This window comes from Scyliorhinus canicula, chromosome 11 (assembly GCF_902713615.1).
Source record: "Scyliorhinus canicula chromosome 11, sScyCan1.1, whole genome shotgun sequence".
Classification (NCBI taxonomy): domain Eukaryota; kingdom Metazoa; phylum Chordata; class Chondrichthyes; order Carcharhiniformes; family Scyliorhinidae; genus Scyliorhinus; species Scyliorhinus canicula.
The window spans coordinates 105998780-106012889 of record NC_052156.1 but is presented as its reverse complement, the minus strand read 5'-3'; the positions used below and the strand labels follow the sequence as shown (position 1 = coordinate 106012889).

At 46.7% G+C, this 14110-nt stretch overlaps 1 protein-coding gene across 1 annotated transcript in view; it reads right to left on the bottom strand.

Annotated features, from left to right (window-relative positions):
* LOC119973252 (inositol 1,4,5-trisphosphate receptor type 2-like) overlaps window positions 1-11046 on the bottom strand; it is a 101274-nt gene extending 90228 nt beyond the window's left edge. Inside the window, exon 1 of the mRNA XM_038810982.1 lies at window positions 10643-11046. Coding sequence (XP_038666910.1) covers window positions 10643-10731 — 89 coding nt within the window. The 5' untranslated portion in view covers window positions 10732-11046. The remainder of the gene's footprint in view (window positions 1-10642) is intronic.
* Between the last annotated feature and the right edge of the window lie 3064 nt (window positions 11047-14110).

Sequence of the window (14110 nt, the reverse complement as noted above, 5' to 3'; positions counted from 1 at the left end):
TTGTGTACAAGGCACGCTTGGGGCAATTTTACACATTAATCGGGTAGATGCCAGTGTTGTAGCTGTACTGGAACAGCTTAGCTAGGGGTGCGGCAGGTTCTGGAGCACAAGTTTTCAGTACTATTGCTGGAATATTGTCAGGGCCCATAGCCTTTGCAGATACCAGTGCCTTCAGCTGTTTCTTGATATCATGTGGAGTGAATCATGTTGATTGAAAACCGAGATCTGTGATGCTGAAGACCTCCAGAGGAGACCGAGATGGATCAAGCACTTGGCACTTCTGGCTGAAGACTATTGCGAATGCTGAAGCCTTATCTTTAGCACTGATATGCTGGGCTCCTCCATCATGGAGGATGGAAATATTTGTGGAGCCTCCTCCTCCAGTGAGTTGTTGAATTGTCCACCACCATTCACTGCGGGATGTGGTAGGACTACAGAGCTTAGATCCGATGCGTTTGTTGTGGCATCGCTTAGCTCTGTCTATCAATTGTTGCTTCTGCTGGTCGGCACACAAGTAGTCCTGTGTTGTAGCTTCACCAGGTTGGTAACTCATTTATCGGTATGCCTAGTTCAGCTCTGGCATGCCTTCCTGTACTTTTCATTGAACTGGGGTTGATCCCCTGGCTTGGTGGTAATGGTAGAGTGGGAGATTTGCCAGGCCATGAAGTTACAGATTGTGGCCAAGTACAATTGTGTTGCTGCTGCTGGCCCACAGAGCCTCATGGAAGCCCAGCCTTGAGTTGCTAGATCTGTTCGAAGTCTATTCAATTTAGCACGATGGTGGTGCCACACAACACAATGGACCGTATCCTCAACGTGAAGAAGGGACTTTGTCTCCACAAAGACTGTGTGGTGGTCACTCCTACTGATACTGTCATGGACAGATGCATCTGCAGCAGGCAGGTTGGTGAGAATGAGGTCTAGTATGTTTTTCCCTTTTATTGATACCCTTACCACCTGTCACAGATCCAGTATAGCAGTTATGTCCCTTAGGACTTGGCCAGCTCAGTCAGTAGTGGTGCTACCAAAACACTCTTGGTGATAGACATTGAAGTCCCCCACCCAATGTACACTCTGTGCCCTTGCCACCCTCAGTGCTTCTTCCAAGTGGTGTTCAACATGGAGGAGTACTGATTCATCAGCCAATGGCGGTTGGTATGTGGTAATCAGCAGGAGGTTTCCTTGCCCATGTTTGACCTGAAGGTACGAGTCTTCATGAGATCCAGAGTCAATGTTGAGGACTCCCAGGGCATCTCCGACTGTATACCACTGTGCTGCCATCTCTGCTGGGTCTGTCCTGCCAGCGGGAGAGGATATACCCAGGGATAGTGAGAGTGGTGTCTGGGATGTTATCTGTAAGGTATGAATCCGTGAGTATGACTTTGTCTGTGAGACAGTTCTCCCAATTTCATCTCAAGGCCCCGGATGTTAGTAAGGAGAACTTCAGAGTTGGCAGGGCTGGGTTTGCTGTTGTCGATTCCTGTGCCTAGGCTGATGCCGGGTGGTCCACCTGGTTGCATTCCTTTTTATTGACTATGTAATGGTTTGATACAATTGGGCGTCATTTCAGAGGGCATTTAGGAGTCAACCACATTGCTGTGGATCTGGAGTCACGTGTAGGCCAGACCAGGTAAGGATGGCAGATTTCCTTCCCTGGTGAACCAGCTGAGGGTTTTTCTTTATAAAAACAATCGACAATGGTTTCATGGTTATCGTTAGACTTTTAATTCAAGATATTTATTGGATTGAATTTCCACCACTGCTATGGTGGGATTTGGACTGTCAGTCTCCAGAGTATTACCCTGGGTCTCTAAATCACCAGTCCAGACAGTACCACAACGTCAATGCCGCCCCATTCTATCTATTTCTAGCGCTACGTTTCAACGAGATAACTGCTGGCTTTATACTGAACGAATAATTTTCAAAAGGATGACAAGGTCCAGCCTGCAGTTACAAAATTGCTATTGCATAAATTTTATAATAATAGATGCTAAAATGTTGAGTCATCGAGTTTTACAGCATGGACAGAGGCCGTTCAGCCCATCATGTCCACGCCGGCCATCAAGCACCTATTTACTCTAATCCCATTTTCTAGCACTTGGCCCATAGCCCTGTATGCTATGGCATTTCAAGTGCTCATCTCAATGCTTCTTAAATGTTGGGAGGGTCCCAGTCCCTACCACCCTTTCAGGCAGGGAGTTCCAGATTCCCACCACCCTCTGGATGAAAAAGGGTTTCCTCAAATCTCTGCCAATTACCAACTCTATGCCCCCTGGTGATTGATCCTCCACTCAGGGGAAAAGTCCCTTCCTATCCACCCTAGCTATGTCCCTGATAATTTTGTACACCTCAATCAGGTCTCCCCTCAGCCTTCTCTGCTCCAACCAGCCTCTCTTCATAGCTGAAACGCTCCAGCCCAGGCAACATTTGGTGAATCTCCTCTGCACTCATTGGTACCAAGTACAAGTACCACACATGGTACTTGTCCAAGTGCACGATTCCCTGGTTTCAAGTGGATTGGGAGCCTATAAATGTCAGTGTTACAACATCTCATTCAAAATAGTCAAATATCACAAAACAATATCACCCGGGAAAGCCGACACGGAGCCAAAGGAAGTGATATTGGGGCAGGTTGGTCAAAGAAATCGGTTTTAAGGAGTGTTTTAAAGGATTAGAGGGAGATAGAAAAGAGGGGGGGGGGGTAAAAGGTGTTTGGGGTTGGGAAGACCAGAGCTTAGGAACTTGGCAACTGAAGACACTGCCACCAACGGTGGAACAAACAGAACTGCTGTACAAAATGACAGAATCGGAGCAACAGATGGTTCTCGGAGGGCTGCAGGAGGTTTCAGAGCGCCAGAGAGGCAAGGCCACGGAGTTTGAAGAGGAGACTGAGAAATACAAAATTGAGGCCCTGCTTGACTAGGAGTCGGTCAGTGAGCACAGGGGTGTTGGGTGAATGGGGGTTGGTGAGAGTTAGGATACGGGCAGGAGAGTTCTGAAGGAAATCAAATCAGGTTCTGAGAGGATGAAGTCCAAAGATGTGAAGGTTAGGTGGGGTTGCAGGGATGGGGCAGGATGGTCTTTCAGAGGGCCAATACAGACTCGAAGGGCCGATCGGCCACCTTCAGACTGTAGGGATTCTACGAAAGATGAGTGCCATTGAGCAGAGAATTGGAACAGTCCAGTCTGAAAGTTAACAAAAATATGAATCAGCCACAAACGATTTATTTCAGACCATTAGTTACTCAGTCCTTAGAAATAATAACTGTTATGCTGCAGAAGGTGGCCATTCAGCCCATCCGGTCTGCATTGGCTCTCCAAATGAACATTATGACTTGGTGCCAATCCCCTGCACATTGTTTCTATTCAAGTAATAACCCCAATGCCTTCTTGAATGCCTCGATTGAACTTGCCTCCACCACACTTTCAGGCCCAAACCATTTCTTGTGTGAAAAAGTTTTTTCTCACAGCACATTTGGAATCACTTATGTAAACTAAACAAACTGAAGCCACTGGGAAATTTAAATGAGACCATTCTTGAATTCAGAGGCTCTTGGGCACCATAGATTGTATTAGAGTCTTGACATCAGGCAGGATTCATGGTTAGCGTTAATAGGGAGCCTCCTTATTAGGCACAATGGCACAAATATATTTCAACCTGATGCACAGAATTAAACAGTCTCCAGTATAATTAAGGCCACCCTCCCACACTTCCCTATTGCATTGGGAGCACTATCAGTCACGTTCACACAATATTAGTCACACGGCTCTGTGGGCTGCAGTTGCAAATCGAGCACACAGGCAACATGCATCAGAGGAAGAGTCTTTCAGGTGAGGCTTGAAACTGAGCCCCTGGCAGCTCTCAGGAGGATATTTTTTAAATCCCATAGTGCTATTTTGATGATGAGCAAGGGCATTCTCACGCCCTGGCCAACTTTAATCCCTCAACCAACATCGAAGCAAATAATTTGATCAGTGCCGTTTGTTCTTTGTGCGATTTTATTTTGAGCACACTTTCAGTTGCATTGCCTCCATGCCGGCAGTGACTAAGTATCTCATTGGCCGTGTCTCACTTCAGAACCTCCTGAAAAGTTGCTATTTAAATGGAAGCTGTTTCTTCTTGTTCGTCAAGGGCTTTTCAAAATTAAAACTTTGCCGTTCTTCTTGGCGTCGTTCAGAATAGGCTTGATTTAGAATTTAGAACAGTACAGCACAGAACAGGCCCTTCGGCCCTCGATGTTGTGCCGAGCAATGATCACCCTACTCAAACTCACGTATCCACCCTATACCTGTAACCCAACAACTCCCCCTTAACCTTACTTTTTAGGACACTACGGGCAATTTAGCATGGCCAATCCACCTAACCCGCACATCTTTGGACTGTGGGAGGAAACCGGAGCACCCGGAGGAAACCCACGCACACACGGGGAGGACGTGCAGACTCCGCACAGACAGTGACCCAGCCGGGAACCGAACCTGGGACCCTGGAGCTGTGAAGCATTGATGCTAACCACTATGCTACCGTGCTGCCCTTATGTTAATAATGTTATTTGCTACGCTATGCTATACAGTCATAGAATCCCCACAGTGCAGAAGGCCATGTGACCCATCAAGTCTGCACTGACCCTCGGAAAGTGTGCTGTACCTAGACCCCCCCCTCCCCCAAATAATCTAGAACCCCACTTAACCTTTAGACACTAAAGGGCAATTTATCATGGCCAACCCACCTAATCTGCACATCTTTGAACTGTGGGAGGAAACCGGAGAAAACCCAGGCAGTAACAAGGAGAATGTGCAAGCTCCACACAGACAGTCACCCCAAGGCCGGAATTGAACCCGGATCCCTGGTGCTGTGGGGGAGCAGTGCTAACCACTGTGCCACCGTGAAGTATAACACAACGCGACTGCGCAGCCGTGCAAAGAGACAAGAAAAAGTATCTATAGCGCAAGTAAACGCCCAAGAGGCCAATCACAACCTGCATTTGCATAGCACCTTTAAAATAGCAAAACGCCCCAAAGCACTTGTCAGGGCCATTATGGAACAACATTTGATGGAGCTACGTCAGGAGATGCTGGAACCAATGCTGAAATGATTGGTCAAAGAAGCAAGCTCCAAGGAGAAGGACTGTCGGGAGCCGGAGGAGTTTAGACAGAGAATTCCAGAGCTTCAAGCTTTGCCAGCTGCAGGCAAGACTATCAACAGTGGAGCAATTAAATCGTAGGTGCGCAAGAGGTCAAAATTGGAAAAGTGCAGATATTGGAGAGGTTGGAGGGCAAGAGGAGAGGGTCGGGCGAGGGGAGAGGGGCCATAGAAGGGTTTGAAAATGAAGAGGAGAATTTAAAAATCGGGGCATTTCTCAACCGGGAGCTAGTGTAGGTCAGCGAGCACAGGAGCGATGGTTGAACGGGCGCACGGTAAGGTACGAGCAAGAACGTTTGGAAGATGCATGGAAGAGAAAAGCAGCCTAAACCAACCAGACAAAAACTGAACCCAATCAGGAATAACGGAATGTAAATTAGTCCTTGCAAATATAGAGATACACCTAAAATGATTTTAAAAAACATACATTCTGCAGAAATTAGCATCAGAGAAGGCCTCATGTGGCAGGATGTTAAATCAAATGCACCCCAAGTCTTGTGCGATACTTTTTCCAGGATTTTATGGTTCCAAATTTTCTTGGGAAATGAGGTCAGAGATTCTGAGTGGAGAAAACAGGAGAGAACGGAACTGGGGCACAGAGATTGAAGTTGTTTTCCTTCACAAAAACCTGGGCAATGGATTTCCTGCTGGGGTTGAGGGCTCAGGCAGGTATTGATCACCTCACATTGAGGGGGTAGAGAGAAAATCATGATCAATGGGATGCCGTTTCCTATCAGAATACTTGCAGCCCTTGCCACCTTTCCACCGAGCATACTGGGACATAAGCAGGGTCCCAGCATCTGCATTCGTGAGATTCCTAAGTATTGTCTGAAGGAACCTGCAGGTGGGAATTGTAAATCTCTCTCTGTCAAATTTACCCCCATATAAAAAGGAGTTCAGCTGGGCACAGGCCCTGCACCAACAAAGCCTTGTCTGACACAGGCATTGCCAGGTCACGATGCAAAGTTCCACCTCCCTCAAGCAGGTGCACAAGACTGAGGCAGAGACTTCCCCACACCCCCTCATCTATTTAAATTAGGTATCCCGTCCTGCCAACCTACTGCTGATAGGGTTCCACAGCAGACCGGCAGGAATTTCAGCCACTGTGGATATTTTTTTCAATAAAGGACTTCACTTTAAGAGTTGAATTAGCACGAGAAAACTGAAGATACAGCATAAACTCAGGGTCATTTGTACATGGTGGATTCTCCAATATTTCAGCAATCTTGTTGTTTTCACAGTTCCTGATTTCTTACAGGGTTTTTTGGGGCTGGTCGGATCAAGTCTTTAATCAGTTGGAAACGTCGGTCTGACACACAGCTTTCACACTGCGTTCCAATGAGTCAACATCACTCCTTGAAACAACAGTGATGGCGATAAGCTTATCACGTTTATGGAGCTTGTGATTTTTTTTCCCTGTGGCAAAGTTTGGAGTGTGACTGATTTTCCAGGCAATTCCTTTGAAAATGGAGATGCCATACTCAATCCTCTTGTGAGGGCAACATCAATAAGGGAGGGTGTCACACCACCCTTTGTCAAAGAGGTAACAGGAAAACATGCAACCCAGCCTTTCGGTGAACATCAAGTAAGTCTGACAAGGTTGGAGGAATTCTACACAGCGGTAAACATTGACTTGAATCCATTCCCTATGTAGCTCTTCCTACACAGTACATTTGTCACACACTCAGCCATCGAAGAATTGGGAACAAAAGGAATCCATTCAGCCCTCTTGAGCCTGTTCTGTCATTCAGTTAGATCGTGGCTGAACTCTATTTAGCCAACTAGGTTCCCCCACTATTACCAGCCTTGACCAATAAAAACCTGCCAATCTCAGTTTCGATTCACCCCCATCGTCAACAGCTTTTTTAGGGATAAGAGAACACGGGATTTCTGCTCCCCTTCCTGACTTCCTACCTCAAGGTTCCCCCACTTATTCTGCACCCCCCCCCCCAAGAGAAATAGTTTGTCTCCCTATCAAACCCCTGAACCATTTTACACATCCCAATCTGATCTTCTGTATTCAAGGGAATGAAGTGAAATGAAAGTCACCATAGTCCCCGAGGACCAAAGGCTGCTTTCCCCTTTTGAGAGGGAGAACTGACTGGTGATTTAACCCGAGGGTCACCACACCTCAGGCTAGGGGCAAGGCCGAGAAAGCGGGGCCTTCACGGATAACCTCAGCCAGGTGGGAATTGAATCTGCGCTGTTGCCATTGTTCCGCATTACAAACCAGCCGTCCAGCTAACCAACCCCCCCCCCCCCCCCCCCCCCCCCCCCCCCCCCCCCCCCACCTCCCCACCTCAGCCTCTTCTATGCACCCTGTCCTTATACTTTAACCATTTTTTTAGCCGGGTTATATTCTGGTGTAATCGCCCTTTCAAAGCCAATATCCCCCCTGAGATGCAGTACCCAGTGCTGAACACAGTATTCCACATACGATTGTTAATAGAATCCCAGCCGATTGGAGTCAAAAGCAAGACACAGAGCTTTTCATCACAGTGTGAATTGACTGTGTTCAGTCTCAGAACTCTCCTCTAACACCCAGCGGTCTCCTATTTGCCCATATGAACAAATTAATGGCCCCTCGACTACTCCGCCAGATGAAGAAGTATGCATCACCACTATAAAAGGAAGTGCCAGGAAAATCAGGCATGTAAGAAAAAAAAAGTTTCATGTCCCCTATTTTATATGTGCTCAATGTACTTCCTTAAACAATACATATCCTAACAATGTATTAACTGACCATTAGCAATGACCTCCTTATGTTTCAAATGCATGAAGCAACCTGGGCTAGTAGGCTTTAGCCAGTGATGGCTAGAAGCACACCCAATCCTTATTTAAGTGTCAAATGAGATTCAGACGAATTATATATCTCAGGCTACATACCAGCTGTAAAGCAGATTTAGTTAAATCTAACCTAATCCAAACAAGAAAAGGCAGATTTCCTGTGATTATGATACATTTCTCATCTCTGCTTTAAAGCGGTTTCACATTCATAAATCTCAAAACATGAGTAATTGTAACGTGGAGTGTGTATCAGAATCAGTTTGTGTAACTGGATAGCAGGGATGTGTTCCATGTGCAAGGCTTGCCAAGTCAAAGCAGAATTCACTGGGGCATCTCAATAAAGGGCTTTGAATTTTACAATTTGTCCCCTGATTAAGATACTAATTGAGAGAGGGGAGCATCAAGTGTTATCCCTCACAGAAAATATTTTTTTTGTATAGAAACATCATTTACCCCATTGACTGTAGCTGACCATGGGGATTCTGCTATCCTATGTTGGAAATCGAACGGAACATAAAATCCAGCTGCAATGTATGACAGTTGATTGAAGCAAACACAGCATCAGTGTCCATCAAGAACTGACCTGCATTTAAAGGATTTCTTACAGCACAGAATGCTTCACTTGAATTAAGTTTCAAGGAGAGTCTGGCTCAACACATATTAGCCAGTCAATCTGCAAGCTGTACATGACACAGCAGATCTGTGCATCGGGAAACAGGATCTAGGACCCCCTTCTCTCCCCGCTTCCTCCGCCCCCTCCACCACCCAGACCCCCATTCCTGCTGTGATAGACAATCAGAGCGGATGCCTCGGGGAACCTCTCACCACACCCAAAGCTGGGAGACTCCCTCAGCGATATTAAAAAAGTGTTGGGCGGACAGTACAGGAGGCGGCCATTCGGCCCATTGAGCCTGCACCGACCCTCAGAAAGAGCACCGCCCTATCCCCATCACCCCACCTAAGCTGCACATCTTTTCAGGCACTTATGGGCAATTGGTGGAGGATTCGGGCCCAGAGGGCGACTGTCCGAAGGCTGTCAGCCGCCCAGTGTCGGGAGTAGAGAGTACACATGAAGCTCTCTGCAGTTGGGTGCAGGGCTCACGCGTGCCCGACACTGTCCCCCCTCACCCCCTGTTGGGGACTCCCGGAATCTGGCACATCATAATTGAAGGTTCTTTTGTTTTTCTGCCTCAGTAAATAGTTCAGGCAGCATCCTATTGCCCACCCCCCTCCTCCGCCAACACCGTCCCTCCCCATCACCCACCTTTCCCCTCTCTCCCCGCCACCCCCCTGACTTTCCCTTCTGTTGGTACAGAGGCGAGGGTATCTGGTCTCTCCAGCGCAAAGTTTAGTGCTTGTACTGTTTGTTCTTTTGTACAACTGTGTTGTGAACTGTTTTAATAATCAGAGTATCCACCCCCCCCCCCCCCCCCCCCTCCCCTCCCTCCCTCCCGGTACATTGGTACTGAGGGGAGGGTACCCTGTTTCTCCAACACAAAATTAGTGTTTGTAACGTTTGGCCTTGTATATATATTTTTTACTATTTTAATAAAACAATATGGCCAATCCACCAAACCCATACCTCTTTGGACTGAGGGAGGACACTCATGCGGATAAGTGGAGAACGTGCAAACTCCACACAGTCACCCGAGGCCCGAATGGGATCCGGAGCAATAATCCCCAACCCAACACCAAAACAGGTGATCTGGGTATCATTACCTCAGGTCCCGCTTGTGGGATCTTGCTGTGCATAATGTGGCTCCCGCTTTTGAACTGTATGGCAACAGCCCCAAGAGCATTCTGTTCCCTCCAGTGTGATAGAGGACATGCTGCGGTCGGGCAAGGCGCTATATAAACGCGAGTCTTTCTATTCTCCACCTGAGTAATGCATGGCTTTAATACCGAACGGGGAAGGTTTAGGGCCTGATACAAACTGCCCACTTTAGGCTGAAAAGATGTTTCACCCCCCACGTGGGAATCCGGTGTTTCAAGGGCCAATACAAGTTGTTTACCTTAGCAAGTGTTATAGCAGTTCTTCCCCCCCCCCCCCCCCCCCACCACCAAACATAGTCAAAGTTGACACAGGAAGAGAGAGGTAGGGCCACAATCAAGGCATTTTGGCAGCTAAGGGTACAGGGTGGCAAAAAAAATCGAGAACGTATTTGTTTTTTTGCAACAAAAAAAGTTTGCAATTAAGTTGAAGTAATACTTTTGTGCAAAAAAAAAACCACCCACAATACATGCAACCCACTAACTTCTGCCTGTAAGATTTCCGCTTTCAAAACGATTCTGACTGCTTCATTAGATTTTGAGGACAGGGGACAACACACACTCCCCCCCTCCCCTCCCCGGGGTAGTTGAGAGAACTGGGGGCAGAATTTGCTTTCTCTCTCTCTCCCCTTCCTTCCTTTAAGATTACTAAACTCCAGTGAAGTGAACAGCGCCTGCCTGTTTTAACAAGGCTTTCAACCCTGCCTTGCGAAACAGCCTCAACAATTCAATATCACCTCATTACCAGAGGCCCCTCTGCCAGGTTTTTTTTTTAAAGACACACACTTCCGACTTTTGTCACACTCTTGAAGAGGCAAAGGGGCCTTTTTCTTCTGCACAACCCAAACATTTAAACTCCTCCCAAAAACTGCAATTGAATGGAAATTGCAAATTTCCTTGCAAAGTTTATCAGTTTCGTTTTAAACTCTCAGGAGTTACACTCACCCCAACGTGCTGATGAAACCATTGACAGTCCCTTCGGCATACAGGGACACAATGTCCCCAATGTGGAGGAAGCTGGACAACTTTTCCATCTTTGCATGTTACTGAGGCCAATCCGCGAGTTGAGGGGAGACTGGAGAGAGAGAAGTGACTACCCTCCAAAACCGTGCTGGGTGGACCGGGCCGGAGAACTGGCTCTTCAAGGCAAGCAAGAAGCCAGGAGAGCTTCCAAAGTTGACTCGCCCACTCTCTGGCTCCTCGACCTGAGCCCAGTGCAGAAACAAACAAAACGTAAAAACGCACGCCACCAAAAATAAAAAATGAGACAAAGCAGCAACGCGGAAGTGAGTGGAGGAATGTCATTCACTGTGCACCCCGCCTCCTCCCTCCCATCCAGCCAGTGTCCCACTCTGCTCTCATCGAGCTCCAGCAGCCTTGAGCAAATGCAAAGTATCCTTCTGCAGTTACCTTTCCAGTAATGTGCCTCTACACTCCACTGCTATGTCAGCCCGTCAGATCATCTCGCCACCAGATCATTATCAAATCTAATTCTCATTATAAATGATTGTAAAATCTCATTCATAACCTATTTGCTATTTTAAAATTTAAAGAAACAAGAGGAGCCACACGCTGTCCCATCCTGGGATTCCTTGACGACTCCATTTGATTTCTAACCTACTCCTTGTTTTGTTGAGTTCAAAACAAAATGAAACGTTTTGTGCTGATATATACAGTTAATCATTTTTATTTACTGAAACTATATAGACGGATTGATCAATTGGGCAGATCAATGGCAGATGGAATTTAACCCCGAAAAGTGTGAGGTGATGGACTTTGGAAGGAGTAACAAAACAAGGGAATATTCAATGAACGGCAGCACACCAGGCAGCTCAGAGGGACCTTGGGGTGCTTGTCCACGGATCCCTGAAGGTGGCAGGACAGGTTAAAGCAGTGGTTCTCAACCAGGGTCCATGTAACATTAGAACATAGAACATAGAACAGTACAGCACAGAACCGGCCCTTCGGCCCTCAATGTTGTGCCGAGCCATGATCACCCTACTCAAACCCACGTATCCACCCTATACCCGTAACCCAACAACACCCCCCTTAACCTTACTTTCATTAGGACACTACGGGCAATTTAGCCTGGCCAATCCACCTAACCCGCACATCTTTGGACTGTGGGAGGAAACCGGAGCACCCGGAGGAAACCCACGCACACAGGGGGAGGACGTGCAGACTCCACACAGACAGTGACCCAGCCGGGAATCGAACCTGGGACCCTGGAGCTGTGAAGCATTTATGCTAACCACCATGCTACCCTTACTGGGGGTCCACACAAAAAAATACCGAATTGGGGGTCCGCGGTGATATTTTAGTGGTCCATAGAGCAATTCAACTTCAGAACAATTGTTATTACTGATAATTACATTTTTACAGTAATCTACGCCATATTAAAATACTAAAAGTAGAAATATTCATGTAGCTATGAATTTTTATGGCAATCAAGTAGAAGAAAAAAACTTTACATTCGTAACCCTGAGTTTGAAAACCCCGATCTAGAAAGCACAAGTCAGGAGTGTGGTGCAATACTCTCCACTTGCTTGAATGAGCACAGCTCCAGCTACTCTCGAGAAACTCTACAGTGTAGAGTGCACGCAAAATTCAAAGATGGGAAGCATAATATATGGAAAACAAATGACACTGCTAAAAAGTACCCACTACTCTGGGAAAAAGCACAGCTCTACGTTATAGCTCTTCCATCATCTTACCTTGTTGAATCAGGATTTAGTCGTGTTTTTCACTTATTATCAAAAGCTCGTAATAGACTCGACATTGTGAAAAAGGGTGATCGACTATCATTGACCTCGATGGAGCCGAATATAAAAAAACTCGCTGAGCAGCACCAACCACAGGGATCTCATTGAATAAATCTGCATTTTTTTCTTAATTACTCACTTAGGCCTATCTTAAAATGGTTTATTATGAATTATTTACTAGTGTACATAATGCTCATTTACTATTTCTTTAATATTTGATACAATTCCTTTACTTTTTTGTTAGTGAAAAATATAAGTAGCTTTTTTTTCTGTGGAATGGCTATGGGGGTCCACAAAAAAAAATTAAGAGGAAAAGGGTTAAAAAAGGTTGAGAACCACTGGGTTAAAGGGTACTTAAGAAGCCATATGGGACACTTGCCTTTATCAGTCGTGGCATAGATTATAAGAGCAGGGAGATTATGTGGGAGCTGGACAGGACTTTGGTCAGGCCACAGATGGAGTACTGTGCGCTCACTGTATGGTCGCCTCACTATAGGAAGGCTGTGATTGCGCTGGAGAGGGTGCAGATGAGATTCACCAGGATGTTCCTTGGGATGGAGCATTTGGGCTATGAAGATAAGCTCGATTGTTTTCTTTAGAGCAGAGAAGGCTGAGGGGGGGACCAGATTGTGTACAATTATGCAGGGTATGGACAGGGTGGATAGGAAGCAGCCGTTCCCCTTAGTTTTTTTTTAGAACATACACTGCAGAAGGAGGTCATTTGGCCCATCGAGTCTGCACCCACCCACTTAAGCCCTCATTTCCACCCTATCCCCGTAACCCAGGGGTGGGCAAACTTTTCCGTGCAAGGGCCACATTCAGAAATTCACAATTTTAAAGGGCCGCATAGTATATTAAGTAAAATAATTACTTCACCCGGTTATGATTCTGGGCGCCTCATATAGAACATAGAACAGTACAGCACAGAACAGGCCCTTCGGCCCTCGATGTTGTGCCGAGCAATGATCACCCTACTCAAGTCAACATATCCACCCTATACCAGTAAGTAACCCAACAGCCCCCCCCCCCCCATGAACCTTAAAAAAATAAAAATAAAAACAAATTTTAAAAAAATTATTTTTTTTTTTTAATGACTTGGTGGGCCGCATAAAGACCTTTGGCGGGCCGCATGCGGCCCGCGGGCTGTAGTTTTCCCACCCCTGCCGTAACCCAATAACCCCTCCTAACCTTTTTGGTCACTAAGAGCAATTTATCATGGCCAACCCACCTAACCTGCACGTCTTTGGACTGTGGGAGGAAACCGGAGCACCCGGAGGAAACCCATGCAGACACGGGGAGAACGTGCAGACTCCACACAGACAGTGACCCAGCAGGAAATCGAACCTGGGACCCTGGCACTGTGAGGCCACAGTGCTATCCACTTGTGCTGCCCTGAAAGGAGTAATGATTCATAGAATTTACAGTGCAGAAGGAGGCCATTCAGCCCATCAAGTCTGCACCGGCTCTTGGAAAGAGCACCCAACCCAAGCCCACATCTCCACCCAATTCCCATAACCCAGTAACCCCACCCAACACTAAGGGCAATTTTGGACACTAAGAGAAATTTATCATGGCCAATCCACCTAACCTGCACATCAGTTGAAGGGTCAATCATTTCATAATGAGGGGCAGGTGGCTTGGAGGGGATTTG